A 27,984-nucleotide genomic window follows, 5' to 3' on the forward strand; every position below is an offset into this window, starting at 1 on the left:
ATGCAATCTCCATTTATACTACAACTGGCTCAACTTCTTTACGAGTGCAATTATTGCTCTGCTCATCAGGGTGACCATTCTTGAATTCTGTACACTGAGCATATTTAATACCAGATAAGTTCTCCTTTTTGTTCTGTACTCCTGTTGTTTGCCCGTGTCACATAATTTCTGGGTAAACGTTAACAAAAAACACCTCAATCATTTTAAATTAATTTATATTTACAACACATCATGGAGGAACTGATGTACAATATGTCTTATTAGTGATATTGTGACAGTTTTTCAAAATTTAGACTCTAATATAATATGCGGTTGTCAACTTAAATACAAGTTTCAAATTATGTATAGGGTAATTCACCGATATTCTTGAAATAAATTTTTTTTACCAACTGTCTACCGCAGATTCGCAATTAATGGACGCAATAAGTAAATCTTGAAGAAGAGCGTTATTGTCTATGGAGTTCTTTCATTTCCTGTTTTGCTTCCTCCTGTACTGGTTCATATTTAATTTTTATTGAAAGGAATCAACTGCGTCTCGTAAAATCGTGAATTCAAATATGTTGACTACTCATGTTTTTAAAAAACTGGCACACAAAGCCCAATTTTATTTTCTAACTGGCTTATCGCCATACACAAGGAGTTGTATTTCCACAACAATATTTATTTATTTTTTCTTGATACTCATCTATTTTTCTTTCTTTTCATCCTTATTATCAGTTATTTATTATTAACTAATTACTTATCACGTCTAGAAAATAAATATTCGAATAATTGTTTACAATAACGTACTATTGAGTAAAACAAATAGAGTAGTGTAAAACGAAAATGAGTGAAAAATTGGTGTAACACTATTGTCTATACAAAATTTCTATTCCAAATTTATCATTTTATACATTAAATATGCAAGCTCAAAATGAAAATGATAATAAAAATTATGCGAAATAATTACATAATATTAGTAGCAATAATAATGAAAAAAATAACAGTAATAATTATAAGAAACATGTTCATTACATGTAGACTTCAATTGTATCACAAAAACAAGCTAGGATTGTTTTTTAAACTTCAAATCCAGCGTTGAAACACAAAGAGAAAAAAATAGTTATGCACAACTCGCACATTTTTTTCAACTTTTATTTTCATATATATATATATATTTTTTTTTTTTTTAAATCTTTAAATTATTCATTATATCTCTTAATCAAAAATAAATAGCATACTACAAAGCTAAGATGTATTATATTATGTTATGTCGTGATATATCACGTCACCGCATGTCTCAACTGCTGTATATATATACTGCTGCTATGCTTTCAACTAAATTTGGTACGATACTTCATATAACTATACTTGCCGCGATAATATCTATACGAATTTAAATCAAGCAACTCCTTTTATTCCGCGTTTATCCTCTTTTGGACGCAGATGGGCTGAGATGTTCTCTTTCTCGAAAGTAGTAAGTCAATAATGTAAAAGACACGTCGTAAGAGATCTCAACGGTAACTTCTATGGTTGAAAGCAACGATAAAACTATGGTACCAAAATATGCGAACTTTTTTCTAATATTCTATCTCTCTCTCACTCTCTGTTCTTAAGATTAGTAGGGGATGATGATACAATGATTACAGATGCACACAAGAATTTCAAGATCAAACAAACTTCGCGTTTCCACAGTCGTAACAATTGCATTTGGCAAATTGTTTCAATTTACAGATGTATATTTTTTTTTTTTTTTTTTCTAAATAATTTTTGGCAAATTTACGTGAAATAGATGGAAGATTGTAAGAATAAAAGTAATTACGAAACCAAATGATATTAATTTCAAAAGTAAAAATCAAATGATTTATAATCTCACTTCAGGTACTATTATGCTTGCGCAAGAAAATTATTCAATATATTTTTCTCTACAGTCGGGTACCCTCGACTTGTTCATTTTCATTTATTTAGCAATTTCACGCGTGGACTGGACACAGGGAATCGTGATAATAAAGTAGAAGACAAAATCGTTGAGAATAAAGAAACAGTTTGATCGGACTCGCTACATAAGTAGTAACAACGTGAAAGTTGACGAGACAACCATATAATTTCTCAGGTCCGAAATTGACAAGAGTATAATGCACCCTATGATCCGTAAGGCGAACGGAAAGCGATTGAAACTGGGATTTGATTAGTGAAACACAGAACTAATTATATAACTATTATTATGACGAAATATATAGTGTACAATATCATCAGAATATGAGGGAGAAAAATTGTTCTCTTTTGTCTTTTGAATAAATTGAATGAAGTCTTAACGATTATTCCGAAACACGCATTATAACATTTATTAATTTATTAGTGCGCCATTGTTGATCATGTATAACGTCGTGTTTACTGGGTGGTATAACATATGTGTACATGTAGAGCATTATAAGCACGTCTGCGATGCTAAAAATGATCTATTTCGCAGTATGTGGGCAACCGCCAAAAATCTTCAACTGTAGGAACGTCTATTATACCTTCACAGTTTCCATGCCTTCAGAATGAAATTTTCGGTTCGATAAAATTCAGAATAAAACAACCATCCGTACAACGAAATATCCATAACCGTTTCTCAAAGTGTATCAATAACCCTGCGACAGACGCACATCGAGTATGGATGAAATATTGAATGGTTGAAGCCGTAGCAAATCGTGAAGTGATCTACTTTCTTCGGAACCATCGAACAGAATTAAGAAAAATTTCTCGGGCCTCGAAATTGTGTAAAACTCGCATTGTCATGAGCAGTAAATCGCACAAAGCTATATCTGGTAGGTAAAACAGTGAAACTTTTTAAATCTTTTTACATATATTATCATTAAATGAAAAGCAGCGAGGCTCCAACAGTAGATATCATCCCTCAGCGCGAGTATTAAAATGATGATTTTCTCTCCTCGTGAGCTTACCTCTTTTTTTCTCTCTCCTTTCTCTCCCTCTCACTCTCGCTCTCTTTCTCCACCGATTTTGTAAAACGGAGATGAATTAACGAGAGAGTTCGTCTAGACTAAATCATTCACAGCTCGATCGCATCGACAATCTGAACTGTGTTTTATAGTCAAAGATTAATAAACTGCGATCTGGCAAGCATTGCGGTGGCTTCTATTCAGTTATGAGAAAGACTTATCCTCGGCGTAACGTTGTTCAGATTCACCGGTGATGAAACGTCCAACGATGTATCAGACTCGTTATGATGCGGATGTCTCTCAAAGTATTTCCGACGAGCCGTCAGAAGCATGTGCTCTTTCCTACGCTGCAGGATCCTTTCCCTTTCCATTGACGATTTCGAGAATCGTCCGCCAAGATTAGACGGCTCTTCTCCGCTGAAGTTGCCAAGTTTATTATACATCAATACAAACTCAGAGACAAATACAAAAATCACAACAATGCTGAAAATTCTTTGCACAAGCTTACCTATCAGCGGCTGGTATATCGAGTCTCGGATCCAAGGTGTCCTGGACCAAAGGAATGGGCAAGATATGAGCCGTCGTGGTTTGCGTCGTAGTCGCAGGCTCCGCTTCCGGTTCCTCAATAACGTGGTGCGGGGGCAAAAGTCTGCTGTCCAGAATGTTTTCAATTGTGATTTCGATCGATCGAGTCCCTCTCAAGTCCTCGAGAATCACGTTGCGAGGATAATAGGGAAACAATTGTTGGACCTGAAATTGAAAAGCAGCCATTGCAATTTAAGGAGCGAACTTCAAATGGGGCCAAAAGTTGGGTAATTTTATTATTCAGCGATGAACCGAACGCATTTCATTAATCTGAAACCTGTTGCCATCGAACCCGGAGAATCAGTTCAACTTTGATCTCTCAAACAATAAGAAAAGAAACAGCAAAGAAACGTCAAAAATCTGTCTCACTTGTCTGGCCATAGCATCAAGCTGTGAGTTGGTGTGCGCCAAGGCAGAAATATCGCCTCTGATCCTGTTGTGGGTGACCTCGACGGAGAAGCTGGGCAGCCAGGAGACGTATCTGGATCCGTCGAAGTGGAAGAAGTGATTATCGTTACGACGTGCAGGTGTGGGGGACTCGGAGGGTATTTCAGGAGCGTTTTCCCTGTGATTGGCCTGCATACTCAGGGCCAATCTGCACGTGGGACAAGAAGTGTCCTGCTCTAACCAAGACTGTAGACACGAGTTGTGAAACAAATGTCCGCAAGGCAGTTTTCGAGCAGTTTCCATTTTCTCCCAGCAAATAGCACAGTTGTCGGAATTCTCTGCTAGTTCCTCTTGCGACGCCATCGGATAGCTGAGAAGAAATAATTTTGTCAGGATAATTTAACGGTGACCTTAATAGTAACTGTCTTGCATGTAATCTCTCTCGACTCTGAATATTACAGACTGAAACTTAAATGAAAATCTTAGCTTCTGTACATTTAATTACAACCAACTTACTTTTGTTCCATGTGACTAAGCACAGCAAGATAATTTCTATGCTTTGTTATACGCCGTTGAATTTCGTGGAATAGATATCTGAGCTGCATACAAATAACAAGAGAAGCCATGCTCAGGAATATATTACTCCAAAGCAGCATGTGAACGTGGTGAAGGAAGTCTACGGCCAGTATGGTAAGTTCCGAAGTTAATTCTGTGTAATAGGCTAGCGGACCTCGCTTATCCCAGGAACGTGGCGATGTATTACCAGCTCCTCGGGTGTCGTACAGATGTATCGCATAGCGTAGCATAACGTGGATCGTTCTCACTCCCAATAGAATGCACTGAAACAAAGAGGAGTAACAAAGTGTGAATATTATGCTAAAGAAGTTTATTTTCCATTTGCTATTCAGAATTCAGGGTCACTTTCTAGAATTTTTGATATCCATGGTCGAATATTTGTCCAGATTTTATATTGTAAAGGGGATTTTTGAAGAATCAAGTTGAAAATACCGGGAAAATTGACTGTGAAACACAAATCGCTCTTTGCAATTTTCAGCTAAAATTATACGCTCGGAGTATGGAACGGAGATGGTGAAAAGTATTTTTTACAAGCAATTTAATACGTTGGATATATGAAAAAGAATTGTTATTGACGAACATTAATCTGTCATACTTGATTAAACGGCAAAAAAAGAAAGAAAAAACATAAAACCAGATGATGATTATGCAGTAAAGTTGCTCGACATCAATTTATTTATCTGTGCATAAATCGTATGCCAACGGCATTGAAAACAATGAACAATACCGACTGTTAATCGTTTTTTATTATTAGTTTCGTTCCATATTCGTCGAGGTGAAACTGCTTCGATACATTATCCGCAATGCCAAGGATCGTGTTCGAGATGCAATGCTGGCACTAAATACTTTCTAAAATTTTCAAATCATCGCAGCGGATTTATTCATTGATTATTCATGTCAGAAATTACAAATATCTCCTAATAGGTGTCAGTAAATGTTATTCAAAATTTATATCACTTTAAATTCTGTAACATGCGAAATGTCCACCTCGCTTTCTCTTATTGGCATTAATTCCGATGAAGTCTTGAAGAGACTAGAATTCACTGGTGTTTCATACTTTTAAATAATTTCTGGAAATCTGTAAATACTAATAATATCAAGTCTACAGGCAATTAAGAGTCAAAGTAGGCGGAAAAAAAAACTTGACGAATAATATCCTGATTTGCGCCAAATCCCGTATAATAAACGTGGTAATTTTCGCCTTTTGCTCGTTACACAATTTTTATCCATACCGCGAGTCGCTTTGAACCAAATCAATAAATCAAATTCTACATTGTATCATAAAACGAGGTCGAAATTCGCACAGGGATTTCATTGATTTATTCGCCGCATCAACAGCAGGCAAAGACAGTTCAAACGAAAATTTTTACACAAACAACACCGGTGCGAGATAAATAACATAACTAACAAATGAAGACGAATGTTAAAAGTGTTTGTTCGCGAATTGTTTACTGCATCTTTGTTTGCTGTATAAATATTGGATCAAGTTGAAAAAATAATGTTATTCGTTCCAATGCACAAATATGTATGTACAACGATTTCAAACTCGTTGAGATAAAAAGAAAAAGAATAAAACAAAAAGAGAAAAGAAAAGAAAAAAGTGGTATTCCTGAAACAGCATCAACAGTTACACCGCAACGGTTTTATTTCATCTGTTCGATACGTAAAAATAATCAATGACAACGATCTGACTTATGGAAACGACTATTCGAGTCGTCGATAATTCTCCAGAGCTCCACGCCAATGAATTACATTTGAATAATCGTGAATTGAAATCGAATGTGGAATTTCGCATGCCAAAATTATGATACATATAATACGTAACGAACTGTGAGAAACAGCGCGGTGTTTGAATAATCAATAAGAACTGTTGGACAGAATGAATGTCAACTGGTGAAATGTGATGTGTATGAATATAATAAGACATGGGGATAAAAAGAAAAAGAAAATGGTGAATAAAGATGTTGAGGGTGTTTTTTTCTTCTTTTCATTTTCTGCGACGAGTTTCCAAAATGACAAATACTTCTCGAGTTTCTTACAAGGAAAACGATAAAATTAGTACAGAAAACACGTTTCAGCTCTTTTACGTCTTCGTATAATGTAAAAACAAATTTTTTCACGCGGATACATTTCGAAGAAACCGTATCTCGACGGATTCGCAATATTGTAATATTCCCGATTCTCGTTGATCCAGCAGTAATGAAATATTTGATACAGTGACGCGACATCGTGACTTTTGAAATTTACACGAAATTTTTTATTCCAAAATTGCCGTCGGCTGTAAACTGGTTAGAAGAAAAAAAGAAACAAGTAGAAAAACATCCAGCTTCCATCTGATTATTTACACCTAGGAGATAAGAGACTGAATTAATATTCGTAGGAGTACATCTATAACTGATTCTGAATATCAAAGTGCTATTCGGGAATCGATTTCAAATTCCCGACGACAGAAATCCGCAAGTTATGCGTGCGTATAAAAGCGTTAAAACAATTCCTAAGAAATCATCGAAAATCACGACCAAATATTCCTTCTCGTTATATTTCGTCAATTTAGAAATTCTCCGATTGAGAAGAAGAAGAAATAATCTAGTCGTATAAAGAATTCGATGACGCGCACATCGAATCCTTCTTACTTACTTATCGCGCATGTTTTATTCGACTACGAACAACGTTTGGATAGTTGCAAGAAAATGTGAATGTTTAAAAGCGATAGCTTAGCGATTAATTTTTCTGGCCTTGATGGTCGAGCCCGACAACTTTTCACTCGTATGACTTTCGAGATCATAATTAAAACGTTGACGGGTGAAATCTTTTTTTTCTTTCTCCTCTTTGAAAACATTGAAAAAAATGGGTGCGTGTACTTATGTACGCGCGTGAGAAGGTATACTTCTTTGGCATCATTAAAAAATACACAACATGTCAAAATCTTCTGTCACACAATGATAAAGAAAAGAAGTATGTAATAAAAACAATAAAACAAATAACGGATGTCTTACATTATATTTAAATAATCTATTAAATTTTTGTCACGAACTTTTTATTAAATGTTCTATTAAATTTATTTCTTTATTTTGTAAATATTAAAAAAACCAATAATAAATATTCAACATTGATAATTTAATAATATTTAGTATTAATTATATTAAATAATGATATTTTAATTTATATCAATAAATAATACATACGGATAACTAACCTCAATTATATTGGAGCACTTGAAAAAGTATTTTAGCACAATTTTTTCACTAATATTCACAAATAGTAAATAATATTAATCCAAATATTCAATTTAAATCACTACTGAATATATTTTATTGCCACATATATAATTCGCACTTGTATGAAAATAAAACACGTGTTGTGACTGTAAAAACTAAAACCATGTGGATAAATATTTAGCTTTTTTTCGAGACTTAATGAATTCGGTTGAGTGGGCAACTTCATCCTGTTAATTTTGTGTTACAGTGATGCGCGCGCATGAATTTGGTTGAGTGGGCAACTTCATCCTGTTAATTTTGTGTTACAGTGATGCGCGCGCATCTTGTTTCGAGACTTAATGAATTCGGTTGAGTGGGCAACTTCATCCTGTTAATTTTGTGTTACAGTGATGCGCGCGCATCTTGAAATTTCACTCTCATCAGTTTTTCATAACGCGCCTAAAGAAGTATAACTTCAAAAATCATATGATTCTTTCGCTTGATCCCGAAATATTTTCGCTCGCGAATAACGATAAAAATAGTTACGTATGCTTAAAGGAAAAAAAGACTGGTTTACGCTACTAGGACTAAAGTTCAATATTTCATTCGAACCGATCGAATTCGATCATTATAAATACGATACGCGAATAGATGATCACTTTGATATTATTGCATGATAATTTGATATGACAAATATTGAGGCGGAGATAAGAATAATTTTTCCTTTCTTTTCGTGTATTATTTTCTGTATAATGACTGAAAAGTCGCAGCGAATACGAAAAGACTAGTATAGAATAACATATGGAAAATAAATGATCAACCATATGGCTTTTGAATATTGTTGAATTATAAACAAAATGAAACCTATGAAAAATTACTAAACGAAATTTCAGACCCTCAAGATCTGATTTACACTGTACGGTAACATTGATCCGTGTTTTTTTTTTTTTTTAATCTTACGCATGACGATACAAATGATTGAAATTTTTTTATTCAAGCTCGAGCTTATCGAGGGCGAGAAAATGAAAAATCTATAATCGCATTATCATATTATTTAACACCCAGCTATGTTTCAATATCCGTGGGGCTGTTCCAGCTGATCGTTTTCACGCGTCAACGAAGCGGAAAACCGTGCGATGCATACTCGTACACCTATACATACTATATTACAGACACAGGGGGTTCAAAAAACGAATGAATATATTGGAAAATAATACTATTATAATTAAACCTCGTGCAATAAAGATAAGGTAAGAAAAGAGAGGGAAAACAAAACACCGTGAATAATAATAACAACAACAACAACAATGCCCTTACTTATCAGTCCTGTGATAATATGTTTAATTTCTTTAAATATTTCTATAATCGTTGTTATTATTATCTTTGTTGTTGTTATAATCTTACTGTTATCATTATTTAATTATTATTGTCAAAAGCTCACCTCGGCTGCCATAAAAGCAAACGTGTTGAAAGATACGAAGAAAAAACCAGCCGCGACGCACATCAACAACATGAATGACGAAAGAGCCAGGATGGCGGTAAGGAGGCCCAAAAGTCGGACGTGACTCCAGCCGGGAGTCGTCGGCGAGAAGGAGAGCTGAAAAGTTGAAAAAAAAAGACAAGTGAAAATCGTTCATCAATTAATTATTATAAGTGAATATAATCAAGTAGGTGAAAAAAAAAATAATGATGGTGCGGAATTAACTTTTCACACCGTCATCAACGTCATCGTCGAATTGTAAATGTATAAATTTAATACACAGGTTTCGAGTGACGAGTGTGAAAATTCATCTTCTCGGTCGTAATTTGCAATTTGGCTGCAATAGCGGCGATTATTTTTCGACATTTTCACTGGAGCGAATCTATGTACAGTAAAATAATAATACACGTGTCACATCTGTTCTTCTTTTTCATCTCTTCTCGACAATTGCTACTCGTCTAGTTTACAAGCGCAGCCAACTTCGTAAAAATGTAACCAGCGTGATAACTCAACAGGCGACAGCACTGTCTTATGGAAATCGAGAGGTTATGGTTGACTGTCACTTGTCAACCGGACGAATCTAGGGAATTTGTTTTTTTCCAAGGAATGTTTGCTTCAGGCTGCGAGAATAGATGCCAGCCAATGAAAATTAAGGAAGTCGAATGGCGCGCGCTACGAACAGATTCTTGAAAGAAAGAAAAAAATAAATAAAATTTGTTAGTATAAAACTCAACGTCTTTGCGTCTGTCTATCTCTTCGTACGTTCGCTTATAACTTGAAAACTGCTGAACCGAAATTGATACCTATTTTTTCTGTTTATAGCTACAACGTTAGGCTAGGTTACCGGCTATATTCTATTACAACCAGATCGATAGTTTCGGAGATACAATGACATTTGTAAGCCAAGTCGGAAAGTCGAGAGTTTCAAGATATCGACGAGCTCTGCACAAAAAATTTCGCTAGACCGTACGGCTGTATCTAATAGTTTTGCCAAAAAAGGTGTTTGAAAATATTCGTAACTGCTAGCATTTATTATGACCATGACCAAGACCATGTATACCTGCCAACAGCTTGTACATGCATACCAATAATGTATATATACATTGTATAACTGACAAATTATTGGCACCGGTTTATCGCATCTGCGGCCACATTTCGTGCATTACTATGTCCCGTGTAAATAGAATGCGCGCTATTTTATCCCGGCATGCCAATTAATACCAAAGTTTAAATATAAACTTATGTGAATAGTTATAATAGTTATTATTATTCTGTAGATTAAACATATTGGGGAGAGAGAAAGTTTTGGCACGTGTATTTATTAGCTGATCGCAGTTTATATAACAGTAATAGGGGGATAATAAAAAACTTTTAATCGCGTTATATATTTATATATACTGTGCAGTTTGTTTTTGAACTTATTAATTCTCCGTATTTCATTAGATAAATAGATTACAGCAGAGATGAAATTTAAAACTACTATCGTCGCCAATTATGCGGGTTAAAATATGTTGAAATCTACAATGGATGTATAAAAATTTCTTGACATACAGGTACAAATAATTCAAGGCTCATTTACAAAGAGAAATATCGATCGGACTAATTCGAATAAACATATTGAAGATTTTTAGCTGCAGAATAACATCAAATACGATGTATAAAAATGAAAAGAAAAAGTTTCATTTTAATACCACAGTAAATATACAATAATAAACTGTTTGTAAGAGGAAAAGATGCCTAATAGACAACATAATATAACCATGCAACTAGACTGTGCACGTATAAGATACTTATTGGATCGTCCAGCTGCTAATTGGATTATTTAGCGGCAAATAGATGAGACAGTTTCTTTCACCTTGAGGCTAGACGATTGCGTAAAGCGTGAAAGAGAGCGAGAGAGAAGAAAAAAAATAACATTTCGGGTGAATTGATATCTATTTTATTTACACGTACAGATGTAATTACAGGGAGGCCGCTAAATCTCCATCACGAAATTCCCCAGACAAAAATCTTATAATTTTCCCCGACCAATTCAGAAAAATTGGTTTACAGCAAATTGATGGCAATAAACGCATTTTCCACATCATTTTCTTCTTTTTCCTTTTTACGACAGTACGAACCGTCACTAATTGGGTCAGACTGTCCCATCTGTCCGATGCGCGCAATCTTTTGTAAGGTAACATTTAGGAATATTCAAAGTTTTCAAGAGAACCTTTCGCCGATGGTAAAAAACATTTGTATTCCATCTAATTTGTCTAAAGCTTAAAAAAATTCTTGGATGTATTTGTATGAAAAAACGATATATATATATAATAAACGATTCCCTGACATTTCCCTAGCTATTCCACAATTTCAGAATTCCATGACATTTCCACCCTGGACTAATGGTCGAAGTTTAATTTGAAAAAAGGCTTGACTAGTGAAAAAAAATTTAGATAATATTGCGTTTTTCATATTCATCTTCTTCCCTTCGAATTATAAAATCAGGAGAGAGACAGAGAGAAAAAGAAAAATATAAATGGAAAACCAAACCAAAGTATCGTGCAGTGTTTTCATCACTCATTATACTCACATATTCGAAACGATCCTTGCACAACTGACTCAGCAGGCTCAAAAATCCAAGAGCCGTAAACCAGGCGCACCAAAGCACGACCTCGTCCATGTACTGGACGTTGAGTACACCGAAGACGAATATGAACTTGTAGAAAACGAAGTTCCAAAATTTATCCTTAAGGTGCTGTCGTTCGGAAACTCGAAGCTCGCCGAAAACCAATTTCTGGATAGATTTACCGACGAGTATCAAAACGCAGTACGCCATGTTTATCAGCGTCTGTAAAGCACAAAAAAAAAAAAGAAAAGCAGAAACATACTTTAGTCATCTCCGCAATAAATACCTCGTGATATTTTATTTAACTACATGTCTTTTTTCTTCACATTTATTCAATCCGTTGCATGTTACACGTTGGAGAAAATACAATAATTCCTTTCGTCACGAGTCTCGTGATTCATTGAAGGAAACTTGTTGCTGCAGCAATTACCAACTATACATATACATGTATATGTATATGTATATGTATATGTATATATATATGTGTGACATAGCGTTGCACGTATATGGGCTATTCCGCGTCAACCGGATCAGTCATCTCTCAGATATTTTTTTAATTTGGCATGTGGATTGTGTAAGGGGAGTTAGATTTTTGTGCCAAAGCGCGAATCTCATAATGCAAAATTCGATTTTTTATTAACAATAACAAATTAGACTCCCATTTTTTTCAAAAATTCATAACTTCGGCAACAAATTAGATACAATTTTTTTTTTTTTTTCAAATTACGCGGAAAGCTCCATAGAATTTAAAAAAAAATACGAAATGGTAAAAAAAAGTTGTTATCAATTGTTTATTTAACAATTAATTTTTCAAAGATTTTTAAAACAGTGACCGACACGATCAAAAAATTTTTTTTAAATTCTGACATGTTCCTTGAACTGTACTACAACCTGTGAATTAATTCCAGAGGGGTGTTTTTCTTCGTTTTCTTGTAAAAAATCATTAAAGGTGTCGATGCGCATGAAATTGCGGCGCGTCGAGTCTCTACGTAATGGCGGGCGGCCGGTTGCCGTCCACCGCTACCCCGCGGCGGCGTCGCGGCGTTATTTTAGAGTCATTTTCACGATGTAGGACATGATTGAAAAATCTGAAAAAAATACTGTACCTTCACAAGGCCTGCTCAAAGCGATAAGTGAAGTTTCAAGAATGTGTTTTTCACCGTTTTTTTATTACAGAGATTCGAAATTTGTTATGACGCATTATGATTCAAACATGAATTACGAACACAGGTCAAGTGTTGTTCCAGGATATGGAATACCTGCACCTGTGCATGCGTCACCTAAATCCTTCACTATCCAGGTAGTCCAGGTAGGGTCACCACCTCGATTCCGCGAAGGGGTCATTTGGCTAAAGTCAGGTACATTGAATTGCACCTGCATTATGTTAGCCCCATTGGTGGAATTCAAGCAATTAGAAGAGTCGTTGGGTGGGTGAAGCACTATATTCCAGGATATGGAATACGTCCACCTGTGCATGCGTCACCTAAATCCTTCATTATCCAGGTAGTCCGGGTCACCACCTCGATTCCGCGAAGGGGTCATTTGGCTAAAGTCAGATACATTGAAATGCACCTTCATTATGTTAGCCCCATTGGTGGAATTCAACCAATCAGAAGAGTTGTTGGGTGGGTGAAGCACTATTCTGAACGAGTATAAATTTCGAGCATTTCAAAATGCATAACATTCAATCGAATACCAGTGTAGCGATCAGTGCAATACATCGTCTCATTCTTCACACAAGTAATTCATTTCTGAAAGCAATGTCTACAACAGATGTGAAACGGTGCTGTAATCCTTTCCAAAGAGTTGGCCATAATTGGGTGCGAAATTTGGTAAAGCCAGTGACACCAGCATTACGGAAAAAGTTTCCGGACCTAGGAGAATATGTGTGCATGGATTGTCGAATAAAATTGTACAAATGCAACACAATTACTCCATCTGATAAAAACGAGGTAAGTGATATGAATCATAATTATGCGAGTGGTGACGATCTTGTTTCACCTTCACCAATTAGTGAACAGAGCAGTGTGGAAATGTTTCTTGAGAATGATATCGGGCAAGAATTGTTGTGTGATGTGAAAGAATTGTTTATCAACGCGAAGTGTGTCGCGGACAAAATTAAATATCTCACAATGACTCCTCGTAGTTGGTCCATCAGAGAATTGGAGTTACAATTTGATTGTTCATATAGAATGGCTCGTAAAGCTAAAATATTGCAAAGTGAGCGTGGATTTGGATCCTCCCCAGATCCAAGACCATCTCGCACTCTTTGTGATGATGTTGTCTCTCATGTAGTGGAATTTTACTGTTCTGATGAAATAAGTCGGATCATGCCTGGTCAGAAAGATTTTGTCACTCTTCGCGATGTGGATGGTTCAAAACATCAAGTCCAAAAACGACTTGTTTTGTGTGATCTGAAGGAAGCTTACGCCGCGTTCAAGCAACAGCATCCGAATGATAAAATTGGATTTACAAAATTCGCGGAACTCCGCCCAAAGCAGTGTATTTTAGCTGGACCAACAGGAACACATACAGTTTGTGTTTGCAAAATTCACCAGAATGTGAAACTTATGTTGGTGGCGGTTAGCTCAATTTGTCAGACATTCAAAAGAACGTACCACGATTTGATAAAACAGATATCGTGTGACTCTCCAAATCCTTTGTGCTATCTCGGTGATTGTAGTAGTTGTCCAAGTTTTGATATGGTTACACACGAAATGGAAAGTTTATTCGACGATAATTTCGTAGAAAGTATTAGCTACAAACGGTGGACTCATACGGATCGATCTGTTTTAGAAACGATCACGCAAGAAACGGAAACGTTCCTCGAGACGCTAAAGGAACAGACGATAGCCCTCAAGAAACATGATTTCATTGCTAAACAGCAAAGTGCATATTTGAAAGACAGAAAACATCGTCTACAACCAGGGGAGTTCTTAGTTTTGGGTGACTTTGCTGAAAACTATGCATTTGTTGTTCAAGATGAAATTCAAAGCTTCCACTGGAATAACAATCAAGCTACCATCCATCCTTTTGTTGTGTATTATGTTGAAAATGAGGACTTAAAGCATAAAAGCTTCGTTATCATATCAGAAAATCTACAACATAATACAGTCGCGGTCCATCTGTTTCAGAAGAAACTAATCGGTAAGCTTTTTGAGTTCTTCGGTAGTGAAGTTATCAAGAAAATGATTTATTTTACTGACGGTGCTAGTGCACAATATAAAAATAAAAGCAACTTCATTAATTTGACTCATCATTTTGACGACTTCAATGTCGAGGCTGAATGGCATTTCTTTGCAACGTCACATGGAAAAAGTCCATGTGATGGCATTGGTGGAACTGTGAAAAGATTTGCTGCACGTGCAAGCCTACAGCGGCCCAATGAAAATCTTATTTTGACTCCAAGGCAATTATTCGAATGGAGTGTGAGTGCATTAAAAAATATCGCATTTGACTTCTGCAGCAACAGCGAACACGAAGAACATGAAAAATTATTGAAGCCGCGATTGAACCAAGCAATAACGGTTGAAGGCACTCGACGATTCCATTCATTTTTACCTCTATCTATAAAAACTGTAGAATGTAGGGTTTACTCTTCCTCTGATGAGTCATTTACCCGTAAATCTATGCGCTAAGATAGCCATGTAAGTTATGACGAAAACCTTTGCTCACATTTCTAAGTTTAATGCCCAGTTTGATCAAAGATTAATAGATTGTATCCATAGAATAAGCGATTTATTTGTATGAAATATATAATTGTAAGTGCGTTCATTTCGCAGCTTCCACATATCTTCGGGGGTGATTATAAGTACTAAAATAAGTAGCAAGTTATGTAATTATTATCATTTATGTGCACTCTCATGGTGCGTAACTGTTATTTTGAATCTCTGTAATAAAAAAACGGTGAAAAACACATTCTTGAAACTTCACTTATCGCTTTGAGCAGGCCTTGTGAAGGTACAGTATTTTTTTCAGATTTTTCAATCATGTCCTACATCGTGAAAATGACTCTAAAATAACGCCGCGACGCCGCCGCGGGGTAGCGGTGGACGGCAACCGGCCGCCCGCCATTACGTAGAGACTCGACGCGCCGCAATTTCATGCGCATCGACACCTTTAATGATTTTTTACTCGAAAACGAAGAAAAACACCCCTCTGGAATTAATTCACAGGTTGTAGTACAGTTCAAGGAACATGTCAGAATTTAAAAAAAATTTTTTGATCGTGTCGGTCACTGTTTTAAAAATCTTTGAAAAATTAATTGTTAAATAAACAATTGATAACAACTTTTTTTTACCATTTCGTATTTTTTTTTAAATTCTATGGAGCTTTCCGCGTAATTTGAAAAAAAAAAAAAAATTGTATCTAATTTGTTGCCGAAGTTATGAATTTTTGAAAAAAATGGGAGTCTAATTTGTTATTGTTAATAAAAAATCGAATTTTGCATTATGAGATTCGCGCTTTGGCACAAAAATCTAACTCCCCTTACACAATCCACATGCCAAATTAAAAAAATATCTGAGAGATGACTGATCCGGTTGACGCGGAATAGCCCATATGAGATTTTTATCTAATCCGTATATCTACATACGTCATAAGGTGAGAATCAGTTGCCGCGTTTATGAATGGGAATCCGCGTGAAGAGTAAAAACGTCATATTATTGTGAATACTGACGCAATGTATATCCCGAGCGTTAATAACCGCAATACCATCATCATTATTATTAAGATAAGTAAATGGTAGTAAAAAAATTCACCGCTCAACAGCTTTTGTAATTTTACATACAGTGATTGCAAAAAAATTGATATTGCAGCCGGAAGAAGTCGGCCTTTGTATCGTCTTTTATTTATTTTTTATTTTTTCCTCTTACTCTCAGAGTAGTTAAGAAAAAAGTGTAGTTGTTCAAAAAAAGTTAAACAAGAATCCGGAATTTCGAATTACGATTTCGAATGCCTCGATAAAATCATGAACGTCTGCGATTAACAAGTTATATAATATCTATGCATATGTATATATATTTCATTCCAACTTTTTGAAGTATTAAAACGTTTCTGCACGCACAAGTGATTTGGAAAACTTGAAATAAATTTTACGAGGAAAAATAAAAGCAGAAAATTTTAAATTCCGCTGTTTTACTTCGCCTCGTAGTTTTCACTGGTCGATGGTATTGTGAATTATGAGAAAAAGAGAGAGAGAGAGAGAGAAAAAGAGAGAGATTGATTGATTATATTTTTGGCGTTACATAATTTTTTTCGATTTCATAAGGTGATTAAATTTAAACTTATTCTATCGACTTGATCCTACTTATCCTATTTGTCATGAAGAGAGAGAGAGAGAGAGTTTGAACTCGGACAAATGGTCACGGACTCTTAGCAAGGCCATATTCATGTCACGGTAAACTAATATAAGAAGTACGTAAAACTCATTGCAATACTTATAGCAACAATATTACGGGGTCTCGATTAGATTCCGATTCAACTTCACGATTTTTCAAAATTTCACGACTACCGCGAATAAAGAAAAAAATCTGCAGGAAAAAAAATATCAGAATCCAACGAAAATTTGATCCCGTCGAACGTCGAATTTTTTTGTTTCCTTTATCTCCTAATATCCTCCTATACTCTCCCTATTGCTATACGTATACAAAATTTATTTATTTAGTAATTTTCTGATGCTTCTAATCACGCGAGAAAAGAAGTTCGAAAATTAAACTTATTATGTAAATCTTTTCGAAGTCACAGTCGCAGTTGGTTTCCTAAATTTTTAATATCTTATTATTATACACGGATTTCTGTGAAATATTATTTAAACAGAGAAAGGTAATAAAAATAAGAATAAAAGAGTAAATACACGGTGCAAAATAACGAGGAAGAAAATCTAAAAATTGAACTGCTATTTTTTCTCTTTTTCTTTTTCCTTTTCCGATCTTTTGTGTAAACAATTCATTATACAATAAATGATGACTGTTCGAAACTAAATTTTCTGACATTAAATTCCCTCCGGAAATATGTTTCGGACATTTATACACATTGACTCGTTACTGATCAAACAAAATTCGGAAATAATAAAAATTATTTTCTCGCGTTAATTAAATGAAAAACGGAAAATTGGAAAATCAATTTAAGAATTTTTTTGTCAACGCGATTCTACGGAAACTGGAGAAGTGTTTTTTTATTTTTATTTATTGCTCTCTGCTTGCAATACGTAAAATCGAGTTTCGATAAGAGGACGAAAAAAAAAAGATTGCAACAAGGATCAATGAGGAAATGTTGGTACATAATGATGATAATATTAATAATTATGAGGGATAAAAAAAAAATTTTACATTGAAATTTGAAAATCTGAAATTTCCCATTTAAATGAAATGCAAAAAAAAAAAATTTTTTTCATCAAAAATGCCGTCACCATTGAACCGTTTGAGGATAAAAAAAATTTCCAAGCATATTCTTGCAGGGCATTAAATTCTCTAAAAAAAGACCCTCGAGTGGATTTTTTAGACTTTAAATTCGTATAGTTACGCGTCGTGAAAGTCGAAGAAAAGTGGAAATATATATATATGTATATATATATTATATATATAAACATGAAAAAAAAATATATCATATGCTGTGAGTGCGTAAAAGAAAATAGTTTTTTACTTTTTGTCTTCTTTTTTGTTTCCGTACAGGTGTGAATGACCTCAGTACGGTTTCGCCGAACCGTGTTCAGGCAACAGTAAAAAAATATTTCCAACACAGACTGCTGAGACTGCACCAGGTATAATTTAGTATCTTCATACTACACTGTATACTTTATGAAACGGTATAATGTAACTCATATTCGCACATAAATTGCGTAATAAGAAGTAATCACTGAAATTACTCGGAAATTACGGCACATATCTTGCTGTGATGATTATTATGCGAGCATTTTCCCTGCACGCAAATTTCACATAAATATACATGTGTGTGTATAATTAATTAGTGATTTTTAACAAGAAAAATACAATTTTTCCTCAAGGATTATTTAGTACTCCCACCTTTACCGACCTAGCGATGCACCGTCGAAATTTCAACCCTTTCCTTTCGTAATATAGAAAAGGAAGAAAAAGGGTGAGTTTGCTCGGTCGGTAAGGGTAGACGTACTACGTGGCCTTAACGCCATTTTAATTATACTTACGCTACAGGATTTTAAATTAATTAATTATTGTCGGTGTTTTATTCGTGTGATCGTTTATTCATTCATTCGTTCGTGCTTAATATCATCGATTATTGTTGTTGTTGTTGTTGTTGTTATTACTATTACAGATCTCTGTAAGCCAAATGATGAATTGTAAAAATAACAGAGAGTTAAATTGCGTTTCGTTGCGTTGAACGAAAAAAAAAAGAAAAAAAAGTGAAACAAATAATCAATGTCGAGAAAAAAAATCGTTACAAGGTCTGAATCTCGCCGGGTTTACCTTTTTACATACTTTAATATACTTTATGTATAAAATCGATGAGTCAATTTGATCGCAGTTCCAAATCCGTTGATTATAAATGAGCAAACAAGCACAGTAAATATATGTATAAAGTACACGTGTACACAGGTGTTTACGCATGTACGCGTACATAAGCTAGAAAGATGCTAATGCGAAATAATTGAGAATCGCTAAAGCGATATTATTCGCGGGGATTTCCGGACCCTGTGAAAAAAGTGAAAAAACGAGTCGTTCGTTTACATTTTCTGTGTACGTAGGTTTGGCAGATGACGATGTAGATTTGTACATACGCATGAATTATTCATTTTATTTAAACGCGTGTGCCTTGCTAAAAATAATTAAGACCCCGCTTCGTCAAGGGATGCGAATCACTTCCTTATTGCACGTAAACGAGAAAAAAGAAGAAACATAGCTTGGCGTTGTATTTTATTATTATGCGCGTACGTAAACCGATGAAAGCTTTGCAACAGCCGTAATCATTTTATTTATTCTAACAACTATTCTGGCTGTAAAAAATCAGATTGCCGGGAACGAATAAAAAAAAAAAAAAAGAAAAGAAAAGAAAAATGTAGTCACGTAGATCGTTGTTAGTACCGACAACTTGTTTAACACATTCTTCGATTATTGCAATCGTGTTACATGTTGTTATCAATTATTCGATCAAGTTAAATATATCCTTGACGTTTCTTGACGTTATTATCTATATGTATATATACACACATATGTAACAACGAAGCGTTAATATAAAGAGGAATATTTATTTCTTCTTCCCATTGTTATTATATAATTGAACGAAATATTTACGAGGCAACCAGATTGCTGGAAAATTAACGAATCAATGAAAATTCAGCTGTTCGGTAATTAATTAAGGTCCGATTAAATATACTACAGGTATAAAACTTACACAGCATAAGCATTTTAATCATTAATCTTAATTAATTGATTGATTGTTCGTATATGTACGTGCATATACATATAAGTATGTACAGGTATGTTCATGCATAATACTAGGTGTACAGTTGATTATTATGCAATGCGAATTGCCGTAAGTTGAATATTATTTTCGAGAGGTTTCCATCGTTCGTTGCAACAGTAACAGTGGGAACTAAACGCGATAAGAGGTACGTGAATATATATATATATATATATATATATATATATATATATATATATATATATATATTCACGTATATATATATATAATCAACCGACGTTCACCCGGAAAAGAAGTTAAAAATTACAACAAAAAATAAAATAAAAAAATATGACCTACGGGCAGACAAAATTAAAAGAAAAAATTATCGTGAAAAATAAAAGTGGTTGAAGAAAAAAAAAAAAAAAAAAAGATTTAAGAAGTCACGAACAAAGATGACGAAATATTTTACAGATAGATGATGAAACCGGTAGAGACTGGTATAATAATAACAGGTGCAGCGAATAGAATGGCTGTGTGATTGCGAATGAAACCGTATAAGCGAAACGGTTCCCAATATGCAATTTGTATGTTGCAAAACGATAAACGAGATTAGCAGCGAAAATATTGGATTTATAACAAAATAGTGTCGGTTTTTTTTTTTTTTTTTTATTTTTGTAAAGTATTTCAACCGCTATTAGGTTTCGACTTAAGCAAATTTATTTTGTAATTATTACGAGTAATACTATGTAATATTTCTAATTCCACTTTGAAAGCACCTTTGTTTAGGAAAAAATAAATTTTCCCAAGTTGAAAACTGATTCAATAACACGATTTCGTAGCGGTCGAAATACTTTACGTATAAAGAAAAAAAGAAAAAAATAACCGATAATATTCTGTTATAAATCCAGTATTTTCGCTGTTGAGCCCTAAAAAAAATCGAATTCTTATACGATTTCAACTTTAACCTTAAATAACTTTTGAAAGAGTTTGATTGTCAAAAAATTATAGGAGAACTGTTTTGAAGAGCATTATTAATTTCCCTAAAAAAATTTGTATCGGACATTTGTGTACATTGCCTTGTTGCTGATTTAAAAAAATTCAGAAACGACTAAAATTATTTTCCAATGTTAATCAAATGGTAAGTGGTAAATTGCGTTCAGGAACCAACAAATGTTAATATTAATAGCACATACGTGTTACACACGAATAAAAATACCGAGAATAATCAAAGCCCACGTTTGATACGAGAGGTAAAATAGATTTGGTTAATATTTGCGAACCGGGTACGTATACATAGCGTTATGTAAACATCGTATATATGTGTGTGTGTATATATATATATAACTGTTTTGCCGCCAGAAAAGTGTATCACTGGACCAAGGCTGCGGTAATTCTGCGACGCATTATGTTACGTATTACGTACGTACAAGTACATGCGATTTGACGAAATTTTCTTCTTCTTTCCTTCTCTGCGTGTGAATGAAAATATTGTTGTATCTAAAGGGGATTTTTAAAATGTGGGTCGATGCGAATCACCGCCGAGTCAACGCATTTTAGCAGACGTCGTGTTGCAGCAGCGTTAAATTTTTTATTTTATTTTTTTTATTTTTTTATCCGAAAACATCGCATATCACGTATGTAAGAATTTCACGGGTCGATAATAATAATGATGATAATAATGATAACAATGATATATTGCAGTGCGAAATGAACGAAAGAATACCTATATTAACATTTTTTTCTTCCCCTCATATTAAGGCCTTAGCTAAAGTGAATGAAATTATAGCAAATATTGATTTTAAGAGGACGCTATAGTCAGTCTTTACCGACCGAGCAGGATGTCATTTATTTTTCCTATTATCCAAAGCCTACGCAACAATGACGTGAATATGCCGAACAGAATTATTCAGAAAACAGTCTTTTTTTTCCACATAAAAATAATGCTAAGCATTGTATTCCTCCAATTGAATTATTATTCATGTTGTCCAGTAGGTGTAGATTTTCTGGTTTTACCCCCGCGTGAAGCAGAAGTTTTTGTTTTTTTTTTTTTACCAATTTTGAACAATTCTCCGGCAATGAATTTAGAATAGCGCTTACTGCATTATTTTCACATCAGCCATTCGTGATAAAATAGTTACTTCGTACAGTTACATCGCAAGTACATACAGCGTCGTTCACGTGAGTAAAAAAAACCAAAAATACCGATTGCAAGGAGAAATAATTCGAGTCCTGCGATTGATCGAGTTTGACAAAATAATCGATTATTATTCTTCGTCGTTCTTAACTTTAATTCGTTTGAAGATAAGTGATATTGTACTCGGTCGGTAACTAAATACCGACTAAGCGTATGAAATTACATATTATTTGTCGAGATTTAGTTGCCAGCAACGTTGCCGGAGAATCGGCGATATAAAAATAACCAACAATAACAAGAAACAGGCCAGATAAATACCAGAATATCGCGTTGCGTCGCAACAATCCATTCTCATTCTCACAATCAGCTTCTCTTGCCGCTCTGTGCCTGCAAAAATTTGGCACAGACAAAGCCGCGCGCATTGCAGCAGTCGGAGTGTGAGAAAATTGTGGCTCAACATATGTAATACGGTATATATACATATGTGCAAAAGATGTGTTGCAGTTTTCTGCGGCAGTGGCGAGAAGCGAGAGGCGCTGACAGGGTCAGGGAGAAATAAATTGACGTACAATTAACATTGCGTCTGTGTCTCATCTTATCGCGTCATAACGAGAGCCTGTCTGTCTGCCTGCCCGACGTAAGCGAATCACTGCCGCAGGAGTTGCGCAGGATTGCGATTTAGAAGAAACTCCGATATCTCTCTCTCTCTCTCTCTCTTTCTCTACGTACGTATACATCGTCACACATACCAACGTATTTCACATCTGGATTTTCCGCTCTATCGTCGCTCTATATATAATAATTCTCTTCTCTTCTCCCCGCATGTCTTACATCATCGTCGCATGCACATAATACGACACACACACACACGCGCGCGTATATGATACGTATATGCTATAACGTATGGCATTCGTTCGTTGCATTCGCAATGTCTATGTAACATAGATATATATATACCTTGTTACCTATGTATTTATTACATATGGGTACCTATGCTGGCATGTTCCGGGTGTCGCAGTGACGCAATGTACCAAATACATTCTCTCTCTCTCTCTCTCTCTCTCTAGTTGGCGCGCACGTTGGTTATACCTACGTGCATACATACGTCAGACATACAAGTGTGTCACATCCACCCACTTTTTCTCGGCAACAACATATTCGTACGTACAATGTAGGTAGATATGTACGTACACGCGTGTGTAACATACGTGTTTTTAAGAAAGGCGCGAGACGATCGTCTGCTGATTAATTTCAGTTTGTGATCTCTTTACTTGCTATAATTGCGCAGTCGCCGCTCTTCTTGTACGCGTACTGCGGATTCTGCACTATAAAATGATGCACATCGTATGCGTGTGCGAGCGATCTCGTTCGATAAATCATCGGCACGTAGTTTGAGAAAAAAAACAAAGTTGCAAAAGTGAGCCCCGCACTTGTTGAAAAATGTAACAAAACGATTGTAAAACGTGGCGGAACTTTTTATTTTATTTACCACGCGGTTGCTATGGTTTTAGAGAATTATCAACGTACGTGACGAAATTCTTCTTCTCTGTCATTGACAATTAGAATCTGATGACATATTTAATGGATTCGGTGCCGCTGCATGCAAATATACATTTACATAGAAAATATTAATTCGCCATCGAAATTATTGGACGGGAAGAAACGGGTTTCAAACTTACCATTAACAAGGTGATCAGCAGTATAATTACTTGTGTATATGTTGCACGTGGTGGTTTTTTTTTTTTTTTTTTTTTCGTGGTAACGAATATTACACGGAATGTACACGCTACGATGAATAAAGACAGAACGTTTTTAAAAGTGAAATTTTACGTAATCAGGATGAATTTGAAGTAAAAAAAGGTTCCTCTGTGATTCAAAAGACAATGTTGAAACGCAGAATTTCATTTTTAAACTGTTTATTAGATATCGAAAACCCGAGTGAGAGAAATCTAAACTACTTATCCGATTGTGATAAGGAATATAGTTTCTAAATGAATTCTAAACGAATGGTCCGATTGCGCGTTAGACTTTGGATAACAATATAAGTATTTCTTGCCGAGTAATAACATTATCATGTATAAATTGTGACAACTCTAAATGATAACGGATTTGTCGACATCGACTATCTAAATAAAAAGTCCACCTCGACTCGGTCGTTGAGTCATGGGTAACTAATTTACGCTAAAAAATATAGAAGCTACTTTACGCGTTAAAATATAGTCTAAGAATTTCATATTTCTGGAGAGGTTTCTACTATCTTTATACGTATTGATGCGTTTTCAGAAAAACTCGCTGCTTTCATTTCATAATCTCATGATTTCCTTAGGAAGAAATTCATTATTGCGCAATTTTAGAAGAATGACTTTCGATAAGTAGGCTTTTTAAAATATGGGTATATTTCTTTCGTTATGACTTCGTATGGATGTAAGGCTGAATTTCAATCACATCCTAATCCACCATAAATAATATACCATTTTCACCAAAATACCATTTTCCTAATCATCCATCGTTACAGTGACATTAGCAATTTCAAAACCTCTCTTGCCGATAAGACTCGATTTGTCCATCAGGCTGAAGTCAGTAACGTTAACTAACGTCACGAAACCTCAGACTAACGAATCATCGTTATCGGGCAATTTAAGAACGACTTTCAAGCAAGTGGCTTTACAAAATTAAACTATATTCTGTTTATAATGATTTACTAATTCTCGAAAATTCTTAAAGACACGAAGTAGCGATTTTTCATTAACAAGCATCGTTACAGTAACGCTACTTAAACTTCATGCTCATACTTGAACGAGGTTGAAGTTAGGAACGTTATCTTCACGAAACACTGGGGATAAAATCGTCAATTTCTTATTTGTTACAATGATTTTTAAGCAACTAAGATTGTGAAATATGAGTATGTTTTCTGTTATAACGGTTTACTGAGTTTCAAACAGTTCCAAAATCACGAATTAACGGTTTTTTCTCAGCATGAATCTTCACGACACGTTCCCAACTTCAACATGACAAAAAAAGGACAAGACTGAAGTTAGTATCAATCATTACTCCGCAACATCCGAATAACGTTCAAGTAGTTTGCTTTCAAAATTATACGAGTATGTTTTGTTCACCAAGGTCTACCAATTTTCCAACGAGTTCTCCTAAACACGCTAGCTTAAGTTGAGTTACTAACTTAATCTTCGTGATATATAAAAAAAAAAAACAAGTGTCGAGTGAAACTCACCCATATGCATCCCGGCTCCTGAACCATGCAGGCAAAAAGTTCCCTCATGTGAACACCGAGGGTCCTGGAATCGACAATGGCCGATGCATTGTTGTCGGTGGCGTTTCCCACAGCGGCGACCAAGGAGTTCGGATGATTGTTCCGCCATCCTGGATCCTTGACGATTTGTGCAGCGTAGTAAATCGAACAGGACAATATCGCGATGCTTATCGAGGTGTAAGCGCGTAAGCTCGGGACCGGCAAGCGGTCGAGAAAAACCATCGGCATTTTTACTTTTTATTTTTACAATTAATTAATCGCACTTGGGTCAAGTGCAACTACTTGACAACCACCACAACCACCACCACCGTTCACTACAGGCTGGTTTCACCTCAAATGCGTTTCTCTTGGTTCTCTGGATCACCTCGTCGATCCTCGTCTTTCTTTCTCTCTCTCGCTTGTTTTTCTTTTTCTTCGATATTTTCTACTCGGTTAACTTTTTACTCTCGGTCGTCACGGAGTTGCGTGCACCTGGTTGAAAGAAACACGATTGTTGTCGCAATATTTAAGTACGCCGGCAATTATTCACGGTATTTTACTACAATTGTAAACTTGACGAATTGCTTTTTTATTTTTGGCTCTCTGCGTCTCGTTCTCCTTGATCTTGCTTTGCTTTTAATGTTTATTTAAGTCGATGCGGCGCTTCGTAATAGATGCGGGTAGTTATTTTTAGGTACACCAACACTCACTCCCCAATTTATTAATATGTATGTTCGACGTCCGACGATCACCGGTAGAGTTTAAAAACCTGAAATCGAATGCGACAAAAAATTACTCTGACTGTACGGTATACTACTCAGTTTACTACAACTCCTTTGATTTTTGGGCTACTCATTTGTTCGTTTTCTTTTTTTCAATTTTTCACACCGATTCTTGAATATTCGAAACGGTGTGAAAAAAAAAAAAAAAAAAAAATTTGGGGAAAAAACAACATGTAAAAGTTATGACATTTACACGAATCTTTCACATATCACTGCTGTCACTTTATGAATCAGGCTCTCGCGCTACGAGGTTCAATTGATAGGATACCGGTAAAATTTGAGAAAAAAAAAAAAAAAGAAAAAAAAAACAATGACGACCGGCTTCGCGACTCGAAATAGTGAGGTTATGTAACACCGGGTTTAAGACTACTTAACCGAGAAGGAGATGTAATTTCGGACCGCGGAGATCAGGACCGAAAAAACAACGACGAAAATTATATGACGTTTGTAAATAAAACAAAACTAATAGACAGAGACGACGAACAAAAACAAACTGTGATATATCGGTGCGTGCACTCGGCACTGCGGTCAATGCGTCGATGAACAGAAACGCAGGTCCGGCATATACCTAGAGAAGTGACAGGTCGAGAGAACGCGGAAGGGGGGGGGGGGGGGGGGGGAAATAGGGGGGGGATAGTGAAAAAAAAAAAAAAGAAAGGAGGGCGATCCGGGGAAAGCATTTGAGACGAGTCGTCGACAGAAAAAGAGAGAAAGAAAGAGAGAGAGAGATGGAAGGAGGGAAAGAAATATCTCGTTTGTTTGTTTGTCTCGGTATCGAATTTCATTATTCACATATGAATATTATAATATGCGAGACTTGTGGTTGTAAACTAAATCAACGGTAAATCCTTTCCTTCACATCGAAGTTTACATCGACTGATCATTTATAGGATACGGAAATTACATGTGTCCGTCATTTCACTCCGACTGCTGTTCGGACATAAATATAATCGCGGATCTAGGAATTGCGGAGGGGGGGGGGAAGATTTATTCGAGTTTGTATTAATATAGAAAATTAAGTATTCGCCCCTCCCAGGATTACCTGCCTGTGTGATACGTACGGGTGATTATTGGGTGGAAAAAAAAAAAAAAAGGAGAAGGACGAAAGGCATGAAAGCAGGGACAGTGAGAGAGGGAGGGGGGACATACACACACGCGCAAAGCGGCGTTTGCAACGCCGAGTTTTTCTTCGATACCGAGGAGAGATTTAGAGAATTCAACGGCAAATCTACGCGACACATAACCAATAAATTGCCAGCTATACGATGCACGTAATCAGGGGTCAAGCAGCGCGAGTTTTGTTGTTTTTTTTTTTTTTTCTTTTTTCTTATCACTCTCCGCGTTGATACCGCACCAATTTTCGTACCTCTGTCGTAACCCAGTCGGCGAATTTTAACTCTCCTGGATCCTAACAGCAGTTCGCTACGAGCAGCACCGAGGCTGCTGACATAATATCGACGGAATTGTAACCTTACGTTGCGAAACTCCGAACTCTGCACCCGCCACGCACTAATTTTTCACCGATACGGTGTGAAATCCGTTCCGGGATTATTATCTCAACTGGGGATGGATTTTCGGCCGCGGAATCGCGACTACGCGACTGACAACCTTCAGGCTTCTCGTGCCACGGCTGACACTCGGTACCCGTGCACACTGCACACGCATCTTTTTCACTTTGCGGTCAGACC

General features: G+C 35.6%; 1 protein-coding gene across 7 annotated transcripts; it reads right to left on the reverse strand.

The window, feature by feature from the left end:
- Position 1: 1 nt before the first annotated feature.
- Positions 2 to 27,984, reverse strand: LOC107217049 (E3 ubiquitin-protein ligase AMFR). Of its 7 annotated transcripts, none has more exons than XM_046729944.1 (8): positions 27,772 to 27,984; positions 25,497 to 26,283; positions 11,719 to 11,976; positions 9,108 to 9,263; positions 4,410 to 4,732; positions 3,876 to 4,263; positions 3,430 to 3,671; positions 2 to 3,338 (listed from the first exon to the last, which is right to left on the reverse strand). In XM_046729944.1, exons 2-8 carry the CDS (start codon positions 25,761 to 25,763, stop codon positions 3,122 to 3,124), a joined length of 1,851 nt encoding a protein of 616 aa, XP_046585900.1. In that variant the 5' UTR covers positions 25,764 to 26,283; positions 27,772 to 27,984; the 3' UTR covers positions 2 to 3,121. The 7 variants fall into 7 exon arrangements, with proteins under 7 accessions (XP_046585900.1, XP_046585889.1, XP_046585894.1 ...); XM_046729933.1 differs by having other exon boundaries at positions 27,663 to 27,984; XM_046729938.1 differs by having other exon boundaries at positions 27,651 to 27,984.

The sequence above is a fragment of the Neodiprion lecontei genome, chromosome 1 (assembly GCF_021901455.1).
Source record: "Neodiprion lecontei isolate iyNeoLeco1 chromosome 1, iyNeoLeco1.1, whole genome shotgun sequence".
Classification (NCBI taxonomy): domain Eukaryota; kingdom Metazoa; phylum Arthropoda; class Insecta; order Hymenoptera; family Diprionidae; genus Neodiprion; species Neodiprion lecontei.